Source organism: Dermacentor variabilis, chromosome 4, assembly GCF_050947875.1.
Source record: "Dermacentor variabilis isolate Ectoservices chromosome 4, ASM5094787v1, whole genome shotgun sequence".
NCBI lineage: Eukaryota > Metazoa > Arthropoda > Arachnida > Ixodida > Ixodidae > Dermacentor > Dermacentor variabilis.
The window spans coordinates 52,648,915-52,667,864 of NC_134571.1; the positions used below are offsets into that span (position 1 = coordinate 52,648,915).

Here is an 18,950-nt window from a genome sequence, read left to right on the forward strand (position 1 = left end):
ACTGTCGGTGCGGGCAATCCGCTGCGACAGCCCAGCTCTCCTCCGGCGGGTTTAATTCTTTTGCCAATTTTCAAGCATTCGGTTTGGCATTCCAGTCTGCGGATACGATGCGGATACGATGCGAGACTGCTGGGGCACGAATAAAATAAAAACGACGAAAGAGCTGTTCTTGGTTCGTGAAGCAGAGCAGTGGACATTGCTAGCCATAATGCCTATAATGCCAGCTACGTATATTGCAAACATCCGCCACATCTCACGGATACAGCACGAAATTCGCACAGAGGCTCAATATTCCTGCGGCTTTGCACTCAAACATCAAAGACAGGGGCACAGTCTCGTGAACGATGTGGGGAAGTATGTGGACTGCATCTTGATTCTAGGACGTCGCTAACTGTCGTATTCAGCGCAATCACTGAAGTACGGCGCTGGCTTAACTCGGCGCTGTCAAAAAGGAGCGACCTCCACAGGTCCTGGTAAAGGAACAGGAGAAGGCGCAGCTAGTACTGGACACAAAACACTATAAGAAGCAGAGCAACTAGTCATGCCAAAACTTAAGGAGTTCTGTGGCTCAATCACAATAAAAACTTAGCCTACCTGCATGAACTTCTATTTGTAAATAAGCAACAGATGGAGATACTACTCCACATTATTCACGTGCCACATACATTCATCCCCGAAAAAGGGCTTAATCTCCGATTTCATTTTTCTTTATACCCAACCCAAATTCGCGCATGAATCGTTGCTGGAACGAGCAGGAGCTCTTCAAGGCTCACCACACCTTCGGTCGTCAAACAAACAAACAAAAAACAGGGCCGCAGTAATCGGAGCAATCGCCTCCGGCGTGCCGCCCATGGTCCGACACCTCGAGGGCAGCCGGTTCGGCCGTGGTAAACGACCGGCCGAAGAAACCGACAACCCCCATTAGCGAGACCCGCGCGTTCCCTCGTTCCAAGCCGGGCGTGCGATCACTGACCAGAAGTGGCCACTAGTTAAGATCAAGGCCCGCCACTTTCTTTCTTTCAAGGACGCGGTCGCGGTGGGGCGCCGAGCGTGCCGATTTCTTGGGCAACCACCGCTCGCTGAGAGCACGGCGAAAGAAGGGCCTCGCCCCTTTCCAGATCCCGGCGCGGTGGATCGTTTTGACCGCCGCGCTCGCGAGTCGAACGGAAAAGCACACGCACGCACACACACAGCACTGGCGAGGCCCCCCTTCCCTTTTCGATGCAACCTCCGCTTGGGCCGACTTCGCGCGCGTCTCACTATCGCTCGCTTGCAGCACGCGCGAGCTCTTCCGTAGCGCGCGCTACCGGAGTGCGAGTCGTGCGTGCTCGACAAGACGTCGTCGTTGCGCTGCGCGCCTCACTTCGCCGGCCGGAGTGAGATAGAGAGAGAGAAGTGCAACCGGTTGCCCTCTCATGATTCGAGAGTCTGGGGACCGAGGGTGAGCAACGGGGTAAAAAGCGTAGCGCGGTTGCGAGGGGTTTGCGCCGACGCTTTCTTTTTTTCGAGAAGAGCGCCGCCGCTCCGACGTCGTTGTAGGGGGAAACCCGTCGCGGAGTTTTTTCGCGCTTTCGTAAAGACGCGCGCTCGCGCCTCCAACTAGTGTAGTCGGCGTCGTCGCGACGCAGAACGGAAATGTGCGTCCTCCTACTAGCGTTGGGCCTTCTGGCCCTCGGTTCAGACCTCGGTTGCGACGCTCACTTCTTGGGATCAGGTGAGTGGGGTGATTCGGATACTTGGCCTGCTTTTCTTATTTGTTGTTTTGTTATTATTTTATATTGTTTTCTCTCTGTCATTTTAACTGTTGTTTTCTGTCGTGTTCGCACAGCACGAGATAACCCCCTCACGCGAAAGGTAACAGCTGCGACTGTGGGAATTAAAAAGTAAAGGGGAGTTACATGACGTTTTGTGGTATCAGAAAGCATATCACTACACCGCGCACATAGAATAAAGAAATGTGAAACTTAAGAAACACAGGTTTCGAGCTTCGATTTCGAGTTTCGGAACGTATCCCGTGTACTCTGTCTCCTGCGTGTGACGGGGACCTGTATAACTGCAAATATTTGCATCATTTGCGTTGCTCGCCTCTGTTATTAACTTAATTTATATGACGGTGTATGAGTTTAGAGTGGTGCCTACACGTCAAACTCTTGTTATCATGATGTAGTGATCTGCGAAAACGCGTTGCCTCGCTTTCTTTTTCATTTTACTTCTCAGCGTTCTTCCAGAAACGCGAACAAAGCGTAAAGATGATCATATATCTTTTTTACATTAGATGTTGTCCCGTGTTCTTCGGTAAGCTTAGCGCGCGAGTGCCAAATGAATTCTAAGTAATACGTATTCGTTTTAGGAACTGCCATCAATTGGTTGAACGAAGATATCTTGACTTTGAACGTTTGGTAAGCTGAAAGAATATCGTTCCACAGCAGCTCAATTGATTTAGTTTTTCAGTGTTGGCACCACCGTACGTAATGATGAGCGTTGTATATGCTTTAAAGATATAGAAAAGATAAAAAAAAGAAAGACATGTAAGGCAAGCACAGCTTCTGTTAGGCGTCGCTCAAGCATTCGCGGCGCGTCTTCTACTTGCCCATGTTCGTCGCTCGGAGGTCAAAGTTACGTGCGGATTGTACAGGTAGAGTGGTGCCCACGCCAAAGTTGTTGCTGGCACGCCGTAGCAATTTGCGAGAACGCACCTTGACTCATTTACGAGTCCCACGAGACGGTGGAATTCTTTCGCACGTCGATTGCGGAACAGTTTGCAGGCCGCCTTCGTTAAAGGCGATAGCATATGCGAGGCCTCGTACATCAGCTATGCCACCCCTCACCCCCGTAGACGCCGTCACTTGGCAGCACGAGCACATTTTTATCGAACAGGATGGAAGGATAGGGGTGAGGAAGAAGAGGAGGCCTCCCACGTATTTTTCTCTCTCTTTCTTTTTTGTTCTCTCTAACGCTTAAACAGACGGATGAGTCACAATGCGTGAATAAGAAAATTGCGTAACATTCTCTTTTGCGCGTTCTATACACTTTATCTGCTCGTGTAGGTAGATACGTAGGCAGTAGTAAACTTGATTCAGGTCCGAGAGAATCTTCACCCCGCTTTTATATGGGCAAGAACGCGTGTGGAAAAAAAATATTTAAAGTAGAATCTGACTGCACGTACATGCAAATGCGCCAGATCCGCCGGCAGCGAAGGGAAGCGTAACGTTCCACGTAACTCATAAATAGCATTGCTTCGCGTAAGAAAGGAAGTCGCGGCGAACAAACAGCGGCTTACATTCCTTGGCGCTATAATTAGAAGGTTCTTGCGCATATAGTTGAGAAAAACACGCTGAGCAGCCGACTCATGTAATCGGCAATGGGAATCGGGAATAATATAAGCGTTTAATGAGCAGGTGTTATGAAAACTATCGGACGAACAAAAAGCACGAAGTATGAACAGCGCGCGTTTCAGCGACTGTGAAACTTTGTAAAGTCATGCGCTTCCCACGCATGAAATCTGGGCTGTCGGAGATACGTTCGGTATGTCCTGTGGCCTGTCATGTAGTATGTCTCCTGGGTTTATATCACGATTCCCTGACGCTCTTTCAGTATGAGGAGCAAATGCCAGCTACGAAGTGACTTGGACAACAGAGATGTCCGGTTGGCCACCTATGCAAGGATTCGTGTAGTATCGTAGTGCGCGTTCCACATAACCGATGTGCAAAAGCAAGTGTATATGCCTTGACGACCGCGCATACGTGTATTGAAACAAGTTGTAAGAAACGCTCAAAGTAATCCGATCTGCACTACTGTTCTCATAATAACGGTCAGGTGAGGGCTCCACGATCGTAAATGGGCACTTAGCGAATGTTCCGATTAGTTTCCTATGAGTATTCGTGATCAACGCCTGCTGTAATACATCGTGAACAAAATTCAAGCGGTCAAATGGTGTTCTTGTAAAAGACAACTTCAGCTAACACACCAAAATGTGGTTTTGTATAAACAGGGCTTCTGTATGTATAGAAGTGAGAAATACAGTCGGTAACACGAGTAAAAAGAAAGGAAGCGGAAAACAAAACAAGAACGAGCGTTGTCGCCTATTTCCTTAACACATCTGGTCTTTTAAACCAGAAACCATATATGGTGCTTGCAGTGCTCTCAGTGTAAATGTACGCTGCAGAACAAGCCACGAAGGTCAACACAGGGGTAATAATTATTCATACGGTATTTCACCACACAATGGTATGACCTTGCACCGGTTATAGAAAGATTAACTATAATTTCACGTTTGTAATATTTGGCGCTGGGGCTACGTGCCGACAAGCAACTTAAGCATATATGACGATGCCTGTGCGCTCGCATTAATACTAAGAGCTCCGTGTTTGCCTCGAATTCCTCTGTCCAGAGTAACACTGGCATTCCGAAGATACGTATGGACAAGCTCTCCATACACTCTCCATAGAAAGTTACACCGCCATCGGCTGTGGAAAGCAGCGTAAACCACGCTATTGAAATCGGCAGTATACTTCCTTTATAAGGCGCATTGGTGCAGCTTCAGCTCTCGTCGTATCGCTGCATCGACGCGTCAGTAGTTCGGAGGATATCGCCAGTGTAGAATATGCACCCTCGCAGCGCCTTTCGTCGCGAAAGATTGAGTAATCGGTTGAGTAATGAGCTTTAACGCGCCACTCCTGGAGCAGCAACAGGGTAACGGGAGGCTCTATGGCCACATCTGAACGCGGCAGTGTCCCCCGCGATTTCGTGCTCATCGGCACAACGACATAGTCGCCGAAGCCACCGCCGTGGATGGCGGGCGCTGCGCGGGCAATGCTGCCGGTTTCGCGGCTCGCAGAGGCATCGCGATTGCGACACGTGCAGAACGTGTCCGGAATCAACCGTTTCTCATCCCTATACCGGGCAGTGGAGCGAGGTCCGTGCCAGGCCAAGAACCCGCTGGGCCGCGGCTTCCTGGACGGGACGTGCATGCCGATGATCAAGTGCAAGGAGACGCTGCGTGGCATCATCCGACTCAACTTCCCGGTCATCTGCGGCTTCGAACTGCTCAGGCCCATCGTGTGCTGCCCCAATATGGGACGTCCCGCTTCGGGATCAGGAGGAGGAGGAGGAGGAGGAGGAGCACCAGGTGCACACGCGTCCCGCTCTCGCACGCAGTCTGTAGGGAGCTTCCGCTGACGTCACTGTGCTGTTGGGACGTCACCGCGCGACGTCTGTATGCTGCAACCCCTTGCTCGTTGCGAAAGCCTCGGCACTGACTGGAAGGGTTTTCGTTTACCCGAGTCCAATGTTGTGACATGCAATGGGAACAGCAGAAACAGAAACGAGAAAAGATGGATTGAATGTGCACTGTATATAACAGCGATACGGACGTACTGCCGATTCCCGTACAGTGTACAGTCCCAACCAGATCCAAAATGAGGCCAGATTGTCTTTCTTAGCGAAAGAGGTGGGAATTTCTGAAATAGGGAAAGTACCATGGGAACCTTAACGGAATATGTGACGTCGAGAGCAAGCTCCCTACAGGCCTAATCTCGTCTAAACTAAAAAGAAAAAGAAATAAAGGAAGGCACAAGAAAGAGCCAAAAGGGAAAACTAGCGATGGGCTTAGCTTGCATATAGATAAGTTATTCGGTCAAAACAAACTGCCTTAACCAACTCGAATACGTATCCAGTACAGAGGCATAGCGCGCGCAGACGCAAGAGCAAAGAGCTGAGGTGCATGCCTGGCGACTTGTTTACTCTTCTGTTGGGCTAAATATAGCGCAAATGTCGTGTAATATCGTACGTGTATTTCATGACACGTCTTCCCTGTGAAGGTTTCGCTGAACTATGCCAACATGATCAAAAAATGGACGTCAACTGAAGCGAGACGTAGTAAGGGACGTACATAGGATAAGATTGATAAGACCAGGGGGTTCGTCTGGTATATAGAGCGTACGACTGGAGCAGAATAGTAAAGATTGATAAGACCAGGGTGTTCGTCTGGTATATAGAGCGTACGACTGGAGCAGAATAGTAAACGGAAAGGTTTGTGAGAAATCATTATGTTGCAGTGAAGCTGATCAGGCTGCGATGACGATGGTTAAAGCTAATGACGATCTTGCATCTATATCGAATAGCTATAGTTATGTCGTTCTCTTCCACCCTGCAAACATTTGTTGTGCATATTTTTTTTCTTTTTTTCTAGCGGAATAGTGCATCAACGCTGCTAAAGGCAAACGAGGCCTTTAGAAGCTGAAGCATGTCGCTCTCAACGCATAACTGCTAAAGAAAGACCATGAAGCACGAGGAAATATGGACGTTCGCTCAACTAAGCGCACGTTGACGTCAACCTCGAGCTAATCCAGTGTCTGCACTTTATGCCAGAAGGCGTACGTGTGCGCTGTTTTCCTCGCATTAGTTTCCTTGAAACGTGTCCCTGCGCCTAGGCATGGCACATTCCGAGCCTCCCTCGTCTCCAGTCTTTTTTTTTTCTCTCTCCTCTTTGGTCCATAGAGTTCATTCAACTGCAGGTAGCTTCTTTGCCCTTCACAAACATATGATAAGTCGGCTACTCATGACAGCGCGAGAAGGAGAAAGAACGCTCACTGACCAGGGGCGCTGGTACAATCACAGATGCCACGAAGCTATCGACTTGCTAACTGCGTAGCAGCCTATACACAGAGGATGCACCTTAAGAGCATTCAGTTATTTCACATGAGAAAATATGTTGAAAAAGAAGAAAGAGTTGAGAGAAGAAACATCTCGTATCAAAAAAATTAAGCCCAGTTCGTGCACCGCGCGCCTGCAGCTGCGCGAAAGTCTGCAGCGCCCGCGGGCGCACCCGCAGTTCCTCCGTAGCCTTTATCTGGCACAATATACACTGTATCTGGAGTGGTTTAGGAAATCGGCTTGGAGGTACGGGCACAGCTAATTTCTGAGCGAGCGTAAGACAACCTAGAAGACTTCCGCGCATGCGCAGCAAGCCCGAGATCATGCTACGTGAGCCCTGCGTTCCCAGAGTCCCAAACTTTCAGAATCGGGGCGGCCGTTTTTCCAATGCCGAGCGTGGCGTATGACGACAGCGCCGCTTTTTGACGTCCTTCTCACGTCACAGCTCAGAGCGCAGAGGCCAGCGCCGAGTGCTGTTACTGTGACCAGGATAGTCACACGACAGACATGTGGCATATCTACAGCTAGTTAGAGCAAATTTAACAGCTAAAATACCCAAAGGGAATTAATGAAGTTGTCGCCGACTGGAAATCCGCTGCACGGTATACAGAGAAGTATACTGGCTCATCGCCGATGCGCATGCATAGCATCTGCGAATACAAAGCTTTCACCGCAACCGAACTGCCATTTCCGGTCCGGTGTAACTATTTATAACCTGCGTGCAAACTAACCGCTGCCTTATATTGACGTTTTGGAGCCCTCCCATGCTATTATCATGAGCAGTAGTGCAGTAGCGCGCATTGCTTTTGCTGAAACACGACTGCGCCGTGTTCATGTGCTGTCAGTACGCGCAAGCAAAACTATACTGCTGTCCCTAGCTACTAATTGCCGCTGCCGATAGATGTGCTGTTCGCGCAATAGGACGCAGTGGTGTGACTTCCTTTGGTTCGTTCCACCATTGCCGACACTTAATTAGCCCACAGGAGCGCCAGGCGCGGTTCCAGGTAAATCAGCTACATTCGTATATAGCTTTTGCCAGACTCTTTGGAGGCATTGCGAAGCTAAGCAAGAAGGCGCGCACTTTTTTTTCCCTGAGAACCAACATCGAATGTCCAAGTGACGCGCTTTCCTCGGTGCCACTTTCAAACACCGCAGCTAATCACGTCTCGGCTAAAACTTCCTGCCGCAGGAGATGTTGACGCTCAGGGGTCAGTTAGTTATACGCCTGAACACGGGTACAAGAAAAAACCCTTAAATACCGCCGTAATGTGCGTAGAAAAATCATCCAGTAAGGGACACTCATTCCTATTAAACGCAAATGTCCCATAGAAACGCACGGTCTGTGAGAGACGTTATATAATCGTGGGCTGCGAATTGAGTTCCACCACCTGGGGTTATTCAGCGAGCACCTGAATGCAGGCACGTAGTAAAAGGAGTGTTCTTGCATTCCACCTCCGTCAAACTGCATGCGCTCACCGCGTTCGGGATGTCGAACCCGCGGCCTCTTGCACGGCCCGTGAGCGCTATATATATATATATATATAGCTGCTGGTGAGCAAAGGCGTGCAGGGTGGGAAGGAGGCTCGAACACCCCCGAAACCCGATCGCTGTTATTCAACGTGCGTTTTTTTTTTCTTTTGTACACGCAGGAGATATTAGAAACCCGCTGGACCCGTTTAACGTGTTAGACGACATCTTTAAAGGGATCCCGGGGCTAGGACCGGCAGTGGGAGGCCCACATGCCGGCGCAAGTAAGTCCCGTTCTCGCTCCACGCGTCTTCGCATCTCGCTGTTCACGTGCGCCGCCACGAGTTTGGCAAGACACGGAAACTCGCGTGTATGCACGTATAGGTTTGGCGAAACGACTTCCATGCTTCGCCTGCCCTGGCTTCCCTCTCCTTGCTTGCGAGCCGTCTGCGCTGTTGCCTGCATGCTTAACGAGAGCTGAGATCGACGCTCGCTATGCATCTCCACGGAGGAAAGACGAACTGCTCTTATATCTAATATAAAGCGTGTACCGTCGCTTTTAACGTGCTGCGACCTTAGTGCAGGTGCTCGGAGCCTGTATTCACAAAAAAGTTCTTACGCAAAAAAAAAAAAAAGAAACTGTGCATAAAAGCAGATGGCAACCTCTCCTGATGCGGGGCATATTATTAACGAAGGCTACCGGCCAATGGCGAAGAGCACTGTTATTTGCAGTAATCTTTATTAAATTTATTAATTTTAAACTAAAAAGCTTGAATCCATGAATTTAACGTTAAGCAACGTTAATGTAACGTTAAGAGAATCGCCGAAACAGAACGCAAAGACTATGCGAGAACAATGTTTCAGGTATAAATAAAAAAGAAACTGGGATAAACAAAATTATAAAAGAAACTAACTTAAGTATAACAGCATTTTCATCCGTGCACCTCGTGTGACTTCTTTTTTTACATTGTTTTACTTATTTGCGCGCCTGCGTATGTGTGCGTACACTGAGCCACAACGTTACTTTCACTTACCGTAACAGCGTACATACCGTATACATCCAACAATATGCAGTGCCATGGCGCTGCATATTTAATGGGCTGCGCGACCTCTACTGAAAAGCAACGCAAATTCAGGGTAGCAAGCACAAATTTGCAATTGTAAGTCGAGGCACGAACTTTGCCGTACACGACGCGTAACTATCTCGACGTCCGAGATACACTTCGGAGAGTAAAATTTGCGGACGTAAAGTATGGCCGTGCGGCATATGCAACGGGGGAAATATACAGTGAAACTTTCCCTCAGTCAGAATACGCGAAGATACAGTACGTATATAGATAGACGTGTAACATATTCACGTATAAATATGTATAATTGTCCCATAGGGCAATTAAATAAGCATGTCGTATCATCAGAACACTGTTATTTGCAGTAATCTTTATCAAAAATGGACATTGCCACATTGTCATGCATCAGACTACATTAAATACTATACGCCAACATTTGCTTTAGTCTATGAGGCTATCATGCGCGACAAGAAATAACGAATGCTTCGTAATTACTACGCGCTGATTTCTACTTGAAAGTTATTGCGCCAGAATGAGAAAAGGAACACCTGCAGATAAATATTACTGCTATATGAGTGTATGTCTATCTCAGCTAAAGCTCTTTAAACGCCTAACCAAGTGCGAGATTTCCATAGCTTCGTTCTTAACCCAGTAAGATAGTAGAAAAACGGCATTTTGTGACTACTCGCTACGGTAAGTGTTGCAATGCGCTGTCCGCCATGGCAGAATCCGCTTTTGCATATGAAAGTGCTTTGTGACATTTGACCCCTCATGGCAGCTGCCATGAAGAGTCAAATCCTTTCTTAACCTCTACGCAAATCGACAGGCGCTGCTGCTCGCCTGCCGAGAAGTGCCATAGCTCGGTTTATGTCTGCCACACTTAGTCCACCGTTGATGCCACACTGAAAGTCCAGAATCAGAAAATCGTTCGTACTCGGAAATGGTGCGTAACGATCACTCCAATTGGGAGAGAGAGCAAAACGATAAGCCGATTAACGACGAACAGTTGTAATGGAATCCATAGTGACATATTGTCCCACCTATATCAAACGTAAGAAAATAACGTATACCGAACGTAAGAATATCGTGACCGTAGGTACATTGCGGCACCTTCCTCACTCTTCCCTAAAGACGCTAACCCGCGCCATACCACTTTGTCTCTTGTTCGGCAGCTCGAGCTGATGGTCTTCTAACCAATGGTACCCAATACGAACTGTCCAGCATGTACCGCCGAGTCTGTTTGTGATGTCGCACTTTCTAAATTTTACTTGGCCGTGACATCGTGTCGTGCGTCGAAAGTTTACGTTCGAAAACAAAGAAGGTGCATGCTTACATTCTTATACATTATTATTGCTTGTGGCTTTTCCGTCTTGGGATGTGGACAGAGAGACACAATTATGCTCGAGAAAATATAGAACTGTGTATTTGGCAGACTAGGTCCACCAAAGCTGTCAGTAAATTTCGCGTCCAGTGTGGCATAAACATTCTTTTAAAAAATAATTAATAAAGCTTAAAGGTGCCAAATGCTTTCTTGTCCATGTTCGCGGAAGTAACTGAAGACGACTACCACGCATCTTGTTCTCCATTCCACTCAGCTGACGTTGAACGATGCTCACGCTTCTAACGGCGCTTGTGAACTAGCCTGCACGCATAATCCATTTGAACTGCTTCCATGACCTTGTCACTGCTGAGAATGGCGGGAAGCAGCCGTTGTTCCTTATCGGCTCGTGTGCCGCCAGCGTCGTCTTGCCGGTGAACAAGTAAGAACAAGAGGAACGCATGGCTGTTTCTAAACTCTGAACGGGTTGTTGTGTGAAGGGGTGGCAGTGTATCCTGCCCCGTTACTACCAGGAACATCTTCCTTTATGTCGAATGAAACAAGCAAAAGAGTCGATGCGCTCAATACCAGTCACCATTGGTTCAGTGGAATAAAAGAAGCGACTTTAACAGCGAAATTGTCAAGAGAGAGAGGGGGGGGACAAAGCGGGCGAGTGAGGGGAGGAGTATTGGGTTACACAAAGTCGAGGCGGCAGAAAACGCAGACCGTTTAGTGGGAAGTCTGCGGCCTAACGCTGCAATTGTGTCGTGTGTACATCTCAGTTGGACCGTTTGGCCCCTACGGAGTCAACATCCCAGGCGTGAATTCGTTTGAGGACTATACGCGCTTCCTCGGACTCCCACCTCAAGGGCACAACTTTGGAGCGATACCAGGTAAATCGGTCTTACGGGAAATCGCATGCCCTCCGTTTGCATGAACTGTAGTGAGTAGATCCACCTCCTCTCAATGTTAAGACCATACTTCCGGCAACTAAATGAACAAGTTGGAAGCAATCACACAGCCCGTGGAAAGATAAAACTTTATTGCGTGACGTTCCGAGTCCCCAATTTTTGTCTGGGATAAGAGTCCAGCGTTTTTCGTCCTAAATCTTCTCTGCTAGGCCCAGCCTCATTAGTGGCTGAACCGTGGTAGCTAGGAATGATTGCAACGGCTCGTGAAGCACAGTGATTTTAGCCACAAACATTTTCCTCCTTCATATACTATTGTTCACGCGTCGCAGCTGTGTTGAAAAGAAAAGAGAGAGAAATATATACACTTAAGTACATAGTGCTGCTTAAATGACTTGGCGCTATGCCCCATTGAACGAGTAGCTGGCAAGGTCAATGCTTTTGTTCCACTTGACCAATACGCTTTGTGAAAGCGAAAACGCCGACAACCGTGCGAAACGTCGCAAGGCTCTTGCGTAATGCCATGAAATCGACGTGCTTGGACACGGCGCGAGTTTCGCTAAGGAGAGAAGAAAGAAAAATATGCGTACGTTGCTGTTAAAAAAGAAATCAGCAACACATAAAAGATACTGTGGCGCACCAGAAGACAAATACTAAGTGTTGGCTTTAATTTCCGTTCGGGCTGCCTGCCAAGATCGATTATATTTCTCTTAATGTTGCGCTGTAAGGGCAAAAGGCGAACAGCTGGTAATTCTCGTTTATATATTGTAAGTACCCTTGCCTTCGCCAAAAAGAAAAAAGAAAAAAAAGCGCGAGAGGTGAGGCGTTCATCACCTGTCGAATAGGGCACTCAGGGAGAGCGTCTGATAGACACTTCCTTTTGCTGAACTCAACTGAAAGGCTCAGCGTACTATAATTTTCCTGGCAAAGACTATGCGCTGTCCTAATACAATGAAAAATAAAACAAGGCGGTACACAACTTTGTATGCACAATTTCAAGGCTGCCCATAATGTGCTGGTCTACGTTAGATTCCCATTACCGTGGTCACTGTGCATAAATCACCCACTTGCGTTGAGATGCTACACAGCAGAGTCACGTGACACATTTTCAGCTGTGATTATGAAACATAACTACAGCACATAATATGCCCACTGCACACCTCGCGCATAGCCTCCTTTCTCCAACAGCAACGATGTTTTCGCTGTTCAATCAACTCAACAGTGCCCACTTTGTGCTCGTAGAATGACTCTGTGCCCGATTACGTCGTCACAGGCCCTTACGTTCCCCTGATACCGCATTTGCCACCAGGTGGCAGCTTCGGAATTCCATTCAATCCCCAAGGCAATCCGCCAGGTACATACTTGCATGCGCCGGATCGTCTGCTCAGACCGGTGAACGAGTCGGTTGCGCGCCGTCGGCGCACTAACGAATGCATACTCTCATCCGCGGCCGACGCAGGACGGGAACCACAAGGACCTCACCAGCCCTACCCGCCTTATGGCGGTGGCTCTGGGATTCCCGTTGGGCCAGAGGACAACTATCCTCCAGGTATGACTGCTGCCTGCGGTTCCGTGCGTGCGTGCGTGCGTGCGTGCGTACGTGCGTGCGTGCGTGCGTGCGTACGTGCGTGCGTGCGTGCGTGCGTGTGTGTGTGTGTGTGTGTGTGTGTGTGTGTGTGTGTGTGTGTGTGTGTGTGTGTGTGTGTGTGTGTGTGTGTGTGTGTGTGTGTGTGTGTGCGTGTGTGCGTGCGTGCGTGCGTGCGTGCGTGCGTGCGTGCGTGCGTGCGTGCGTGCGTGCGTGCGTGCGTGCGTGCGTGCGTGCGTGCGTGCGTGCGTGCGTGCGTGCGTGCGTGCGTGCGTGCGCTCGCGCGCGCGCGTTCCGGACCACCATCAGTTTCACTTCGCTCCCCTCGAATAGGAAGGACGTGTGTCGAGAGAGCTCTTCAGCATCAATTTGCGATGTGGTGAACGGGGTTTCAATCATGCGTTCGGGACCACAAAGATATGCGATGTGATGCTAACGAATTTCCCTCGCATTTACCCCTAAATCGCCAATGTTCTTCTTTTCTTTTCTCCGTTGCCCATTAAATTAGACCGTTCAGCTAAAGAATGTAAGCACGTGCAAGGTTTCCAGCTTTAAAACAAGGTTCACATGCAAAAGAATGTAGGCACGTGCACGGTTTCCAGCTTTAAAACAAGGTTCACATGCAACCACGTTCGCACGTGTGAAAGTTGAAGAGTGCTGTGGAGCAAAGAGCTGCCTGTCTGAAGAAGTAACAAGGCCAACTCGTGGGTAATATGCAAGTACGTAAAGCTAACAACCGCAGAAAGGAATTACGAATGGCTTTAACGCTTAGAACTCAAGTGAGCAGCAGGCCGGAAATGGCACCTTGAATGAACCTCCAAACGTTCTTCTCACTTTCATCCTCCCACAGTTTCGCGTGAAAATCGCATTACGTTTACGGCATTTATTTTAAGCACGGAAATGAGCTTCACGTTACTATCAGGGTGTTATATTGTGACACGTTCCGTTGCTGCACTTGTCACGCTCCGAAAGGCAGAAAGTCAGCAGTAGTGCACTTCTTTTCCTGGGAGTGGAGCTTGCTTGCAGCACATCATGTCCACGATTATAACAGAATGCATAGCACGGGACTCGGGCTTCCACCATTTTGTTTGCTGCGCCATAAACACCAACGCCCTTTAAGAAAACTTGCTGGACCGAAAAATCGTCTTCAGATGCCAAATAAATCAGGCCGGAGCTTTCTACTGGACACACTGCGTTCACTACAATTAATGCACATCTCGCTTGCACAGGATCGCTATCGCTTGTTCCCCTTGGGAGCATGTATCCGTTGTGATTAACTGGTTGTTTCGTTGTCGCGCAGATGTGGGCCCCCAGCCACCGCACGGGAACTCCCCCGGAACCGGGCCGGTCCCGCCTCGACCGGGAAGCGGAGGCGGCGGTGAGTACAGAGCGGAGAGGACGCCGCACCCCGCGGCGACACTGACGACACGACACGCTCGCGGCATTGAACCACCGTGCATTGCACGCATGGCCAAACATTGGAGGCGCAGCGCGAAGGAAGAAACGCGGTCGTTGCAGACCTGTCTCTACGTCTCCCCACATTCTCTCGCCGTGCTTTCCGATCCGGAAAACACAGCGAGCTTTCCGTATCGATCTTCGAACCTGCTCCTCAAGCACTGTATCCCGTATTCAGAAATGACCCTTAACTTGAGGCACATGCTTGACTTGATCTAAATGACGCCTGTCATGACACCGAAGGAAACGATATGAACATCGCGGGCAAGCTCACGCCAGGCGTCACTCAGATCAAGTCAAGCATGGGCTTCAAGTTAAGGTGCACTTCTAAATACGAGAGTAGGCTCTAAAAACACGTCCGTGACGGTTTCCATTTTGAATGACGTAGTCTTCGTGACATAGGCTTTCGTCTTGAATGACTACGGGGGATGTTGTCCTATAGCCACTTGCATATGTGCCACAACACCTTGCGCTGGGCTGAGCACGTAAATACCGTAAAACATGCTGATATTGAACGTCGTTCAGCGTACCGTTGGCAACGCCTCATTCGCATACCATTTATTTGGGTTTTGAAAGAAACGCTTGTTCCCTCGCGGGATGGCTTCGCGCTTGAATCGAGCTTTGCCCGCTTTTCTCTGTATCAACAGTTGCCTAAAGTGTTACGTACAGTGTACAGTTACGGACAGCTCGTTCTCTAGACAAAAATGATCTTGTTTTTCAAAAAACTCATAAACGAATAACGAAAGGTGCGCCTGCCTGAAACCATGTTTGATGGTGTAATAAATACCCTGTTAACGCAAATACAGAAGAAGAAAGAAAAATGAAGAAAGGCCACGCTGTAGCTTGTTGATTGTCTACGCTGTTACATACGTGTAACGTTTTCAAATATGCATTGCACGGGTCTGTTAACACTGCCATCGCCACGCGCGATGCTACACAGAAACGTCCATGAGATGCGTGCAGTCTTCCCTCTTTTTCTTCGTTTATTGTCATCCTCGAAATTTCCACCGAAGCGTATCAGAGCTAGGCCATTTGGATTACCTTAATATAACTTTAGACGTAAGAACGAACGCTTTTTAAACGAAATGGTTCACACTGTAACACGCAGTCTCCGCTCGTCGTGCATCGAATTCCGACACCTTCCCACTTTTGACCGTATATATAGGCCCTCCAACAAGCACACAGTACACAGACGATAAGTGATAAAGCTCGCTTAGTCCCAATTTATAACACTAAACTGGAGCACTCGAATGAATTTTGCAGCGCTCCGTAAAGCGAAATAAGCACGTTACGTTGCCACGACATCGCACATTTTGCAATCAATCTCCTCACTGCGTAAAGAAAAGAAACGGAGAAACAAAGGCAGCGTGTGCCTCGTCATTATTTTTATCAGAACACGCGGCAGGAAGCACGCCGCCAATGCGATGATTTCGTTAGCACTGGCTCGCGAACTTCCCCTTGAAGTTCACGGGCGCGCGGGTTTGCGGTGTGCGTGTACATGCCACTCAGCCTCTTCCGTGCGCATCGATGCGCGCGCGAGCATCGACTCAGCGTAGCCGCAAGGCGAAGCCAATCGCGCGACAAGTCGACACCGTCGCTTCGTGATTGCCGGGCGCGGAAGTAATTACCGGGTAAAAAAACTCCCCCACGGCGTCTCGGAAGGTGAGGCGGCGTTCCCCCCCTCTCCTTCTCCATCACCCTCTCTCGATGGGGCAAAGAGAAAGTTGCCAACGGCGTTCTTAAGTGAAGGTCGCGCAGTCGAAGGGGCCTCCGGGCGAGCGAGGTACAGTCATGCACGTCGCAGAAGGTCTCCGATGGAAGAAGGCGAAAATCGCGACCCCGTGTATGCCGCCCTACATCGGTCGTGCGACGTGTACACGGCGGGATTTCCCGTTTGAACGTTTGCTGCATTTGAGCGTCCTTGGCCTCGGAAAAAGACGAACGCGGTCATGGGCTCGTCGAAAGTGCCGCTTTCTCCCGGCATCGAAAGGCGTAACCGTTAAAGTAGAGTTACTGTATATGCTACCAAAGGTAGCTGCTTTTGGTAGCATATGCAGTAACTCTACGTTAAAGCAGCTCAGTGCGACGCATCTTGGCCATTCATGTGACTATCTTCCGATATCGAAATTTCGGCCGGTTCTTTCTTTCTTTTTTTGTTTATTTGATTATTTCTTTCTTTTTTTCAGTTTATGGGAATTCCAGTGCTTAATCTAAGAGCAAAATCTCGAATTTGCGTCGGTTCGTTTCTTAGACAGCCTTTAGGATAAACTGGAGACACGCTAGGAAGATGAGCAGGATGGGCTCACATTCACCCGCACGGCCATTTCGCGTATGCACCGGTAACGTGTTTTGCAAACGTGGATAAATATAAGGGCAGTTTATTCCACGACGGGCCTACATTGACCCTGTCTAATGTGCTGCTAGCGAAAGACCGATTCTCGTGTATTATTTCCAGAACCAGTGATTCCGTCAAGACCAGCGGTTCCGTCAAGACCAGTTGTTCCGCCAACGCCAGCTGACAAGCCAGGCAAGCGGCCAGCACCTAGCGGTGGCAGCAATCCTCCAGGTAATAGATCGGGTACCGTCGGGTAGTTGAAGTGTGGCTTAGAGCGTAGCTATTCTATCGTGCGGGGTTATTTTCTCTAAACGCATCTAAATTCACTCGCCCGAACACTGCAAACGCATGTTGCAAGTCGAGCACTCAGTCCTTTCCTTACGCGCATTCGTCTAGTGCTTCCAAACCTTACCCTCCCCCCCACCCACCCCTTCTAAAAATAAAGAAAGGGAGAACCCAATTTGCTTTCAAGAGGACATATTAGTAAACACACGTGTACCGTACACAAATACTAAATAAAGACTAAATGTTCAAAAACCAGTCACTGGTTACATGTTAAGATGTCAGATTCGCATCCATAGATCACAATCAATCGCTTCTTAAAAGCAAATTCAATGTTCCTTACCATACTGCTCACAAATGGCCTTGAATTACTACAGCGGCGCAACAGTGCATGCTCCGTGCTTTTTGTTCGGTCGACAGCCTAACGACGTGCTCGTCACCAGCAGTCTTAAACCGTGCGTTTCGAGCTTCTATCGCTACAGCAAAAATAAAACATTAATCACTCACACTGACGATCGGTAAAATAGCACAAACGGCGATTAGCCCTACACGGTGTTTGGTTGATCGATCCTCTGCATGCTCGTCACTGCTGTTTGCGCAGACAGACATCGACCAGCAGCAAGTAACAACAGGGTGCTTTACTAACAATCACCGCGATCTCCCACGGCTTGCGCACGAACAAGTTTTTGCATGCGCCATTCGGCGAGATTTGGTCTTCACTCTTCACTACAGAAAAAGAGGGGACTCTTTCGCCAGAAGAGCTCTATTCGAAGATTCGATGCCAAATGGTATGCTCTGCATTTCTGTCCTTGTGCGTAGGGGAGGGGGACGATGCCGGCGCGCCATGCGACAAGCCAGAGTGCGAGCCCGGAGACTCCTACATCCACTTAATCGACCCGAGGAGAGGGAAAAACTGAGCGCCGAACGAGACAGCGCCGGCCGACCTGCAGCGGGACCACCGTGCACGAGCCGCTTCTCCACGCTGTTTCTTGAGCACAGCTTTTTTTTTTTTTTTCCGCTTCCATGAATCATCCGCCGAGGAGGCGCACATCGTTGAGGCTCGAGTTAGACGAGCAGATATTAGAGCCTCCTCAAATTACGTAAAAGTAAAATTAAAGGAGGCGCAGCTTCAAAGCAGAGGGCACCTCTGCCAACGTTATAGCAGTATGCTTTGACGTCGTGCGTGCAAAACAAAATCGATCGATTTCGGTGTGTTGATTCCAGGTTCGGCGTCGCACTTTTCGCTCGGGCGAAAGGCGTTTGGCGACGACACACTATTACAGATGGTGCACATTTTGGCCAAGACCAAGCCACAAGCGAGTCGATGACGTGTTCAGCTAGCTGGCCATCGCCTGCCGAGAAACTATATGTACGGCTTCGGGGTCTTGCGAGTCAGTACATATAACACGCGCTTATCACACCATCATTTTCAAGGATACGATATGGTGTTTTCATTCAATAATAGTCTTCCTTGACTTATTACGTGAGAGCCACTGCGAGACCGTTCGAATGTTGTCACGGGCGATACTGAAAAGAACTAGAACTTGACGAAAGTTTTCATGACAGTGTTGAAACTCAGACACAACATACTGCGAAAGCACCCTGTCGTTACTGCTGTTGTGTGATGAAAGAGAAATAAAGGCGTACGCATGAACGGACTGTGTTGTTATTCCAACCACCATCTAGGTCATTTATGTTTATGACCAGATAAGAGGATCGACATATGTGCCAATAACATCGGAATTCTGAGTGTTAAGAATTGCCTGCCACTTCACCAAAGGCCGATTTTTTTTTTAATTTCGTTTAAAGAAATTCTGCGTATATCCAACAGGTGCGAGTGCATTTAAGAAAAACGTATACAGCTACACCACATGCGCTA

The 18,950-nt window shown here is 48.7% G+C and overlaps 1 protein-coding gene across 10 annotated transcripts; it reads left to right on the forward strand.

Moving 5' to 3' along the window:
- Nucleotides 1-1,417: 1,417 nt before the first annotated feature.
- Nucleotides 1,418-18,725, forward strand: LOC142579144 (uncharacterized). Of its 10 annotated transcripts, none has more exons than XM_075689064.1 (9): nucleotides 1,418-1,714; nucleotides 4,907-5,128; nucleotides 8,304-8,405; nucleotides 11,289-11,399; nucleotides 12,724-12,768; nucleotides 12,874-12,963; nucleotides 14,300-14,377; nucleotides 16,910-17,020; nucleotides 17,891-18,725. In XM_075689064.1, exons 1-9 carry the CDS (start codon nucleotides 1,636-1,638, stop codon nucleotides 17,986-17,988), a joined length of 936 nt encoding a protein of 311 aa, XP_075545179.1. In that variant the 5' UTR covers nucleotides 1,418-1,635; the 3' UTR covers nucleotides 17,989-18,725. The 10 variants fall into 10 exon arrangements, with proteins under 10 accessions (XP_075545179.1, XP_075545178.1, XP_075545188.1 ...); XM_075689063.1 differs by having other exon boundaries at nucleotides 1,419-1,714; nucleotides 12,688-12,768; XM_075689073.1 differs by lacking the exon at nucleotides 4,907-5,128 and having other exon boundaries at nucleotides 1,421-1,714; nucleotides 12,688-12,768.
- Nucleotides 18,726-18,950: the final 225 nt, after the last annotated feature.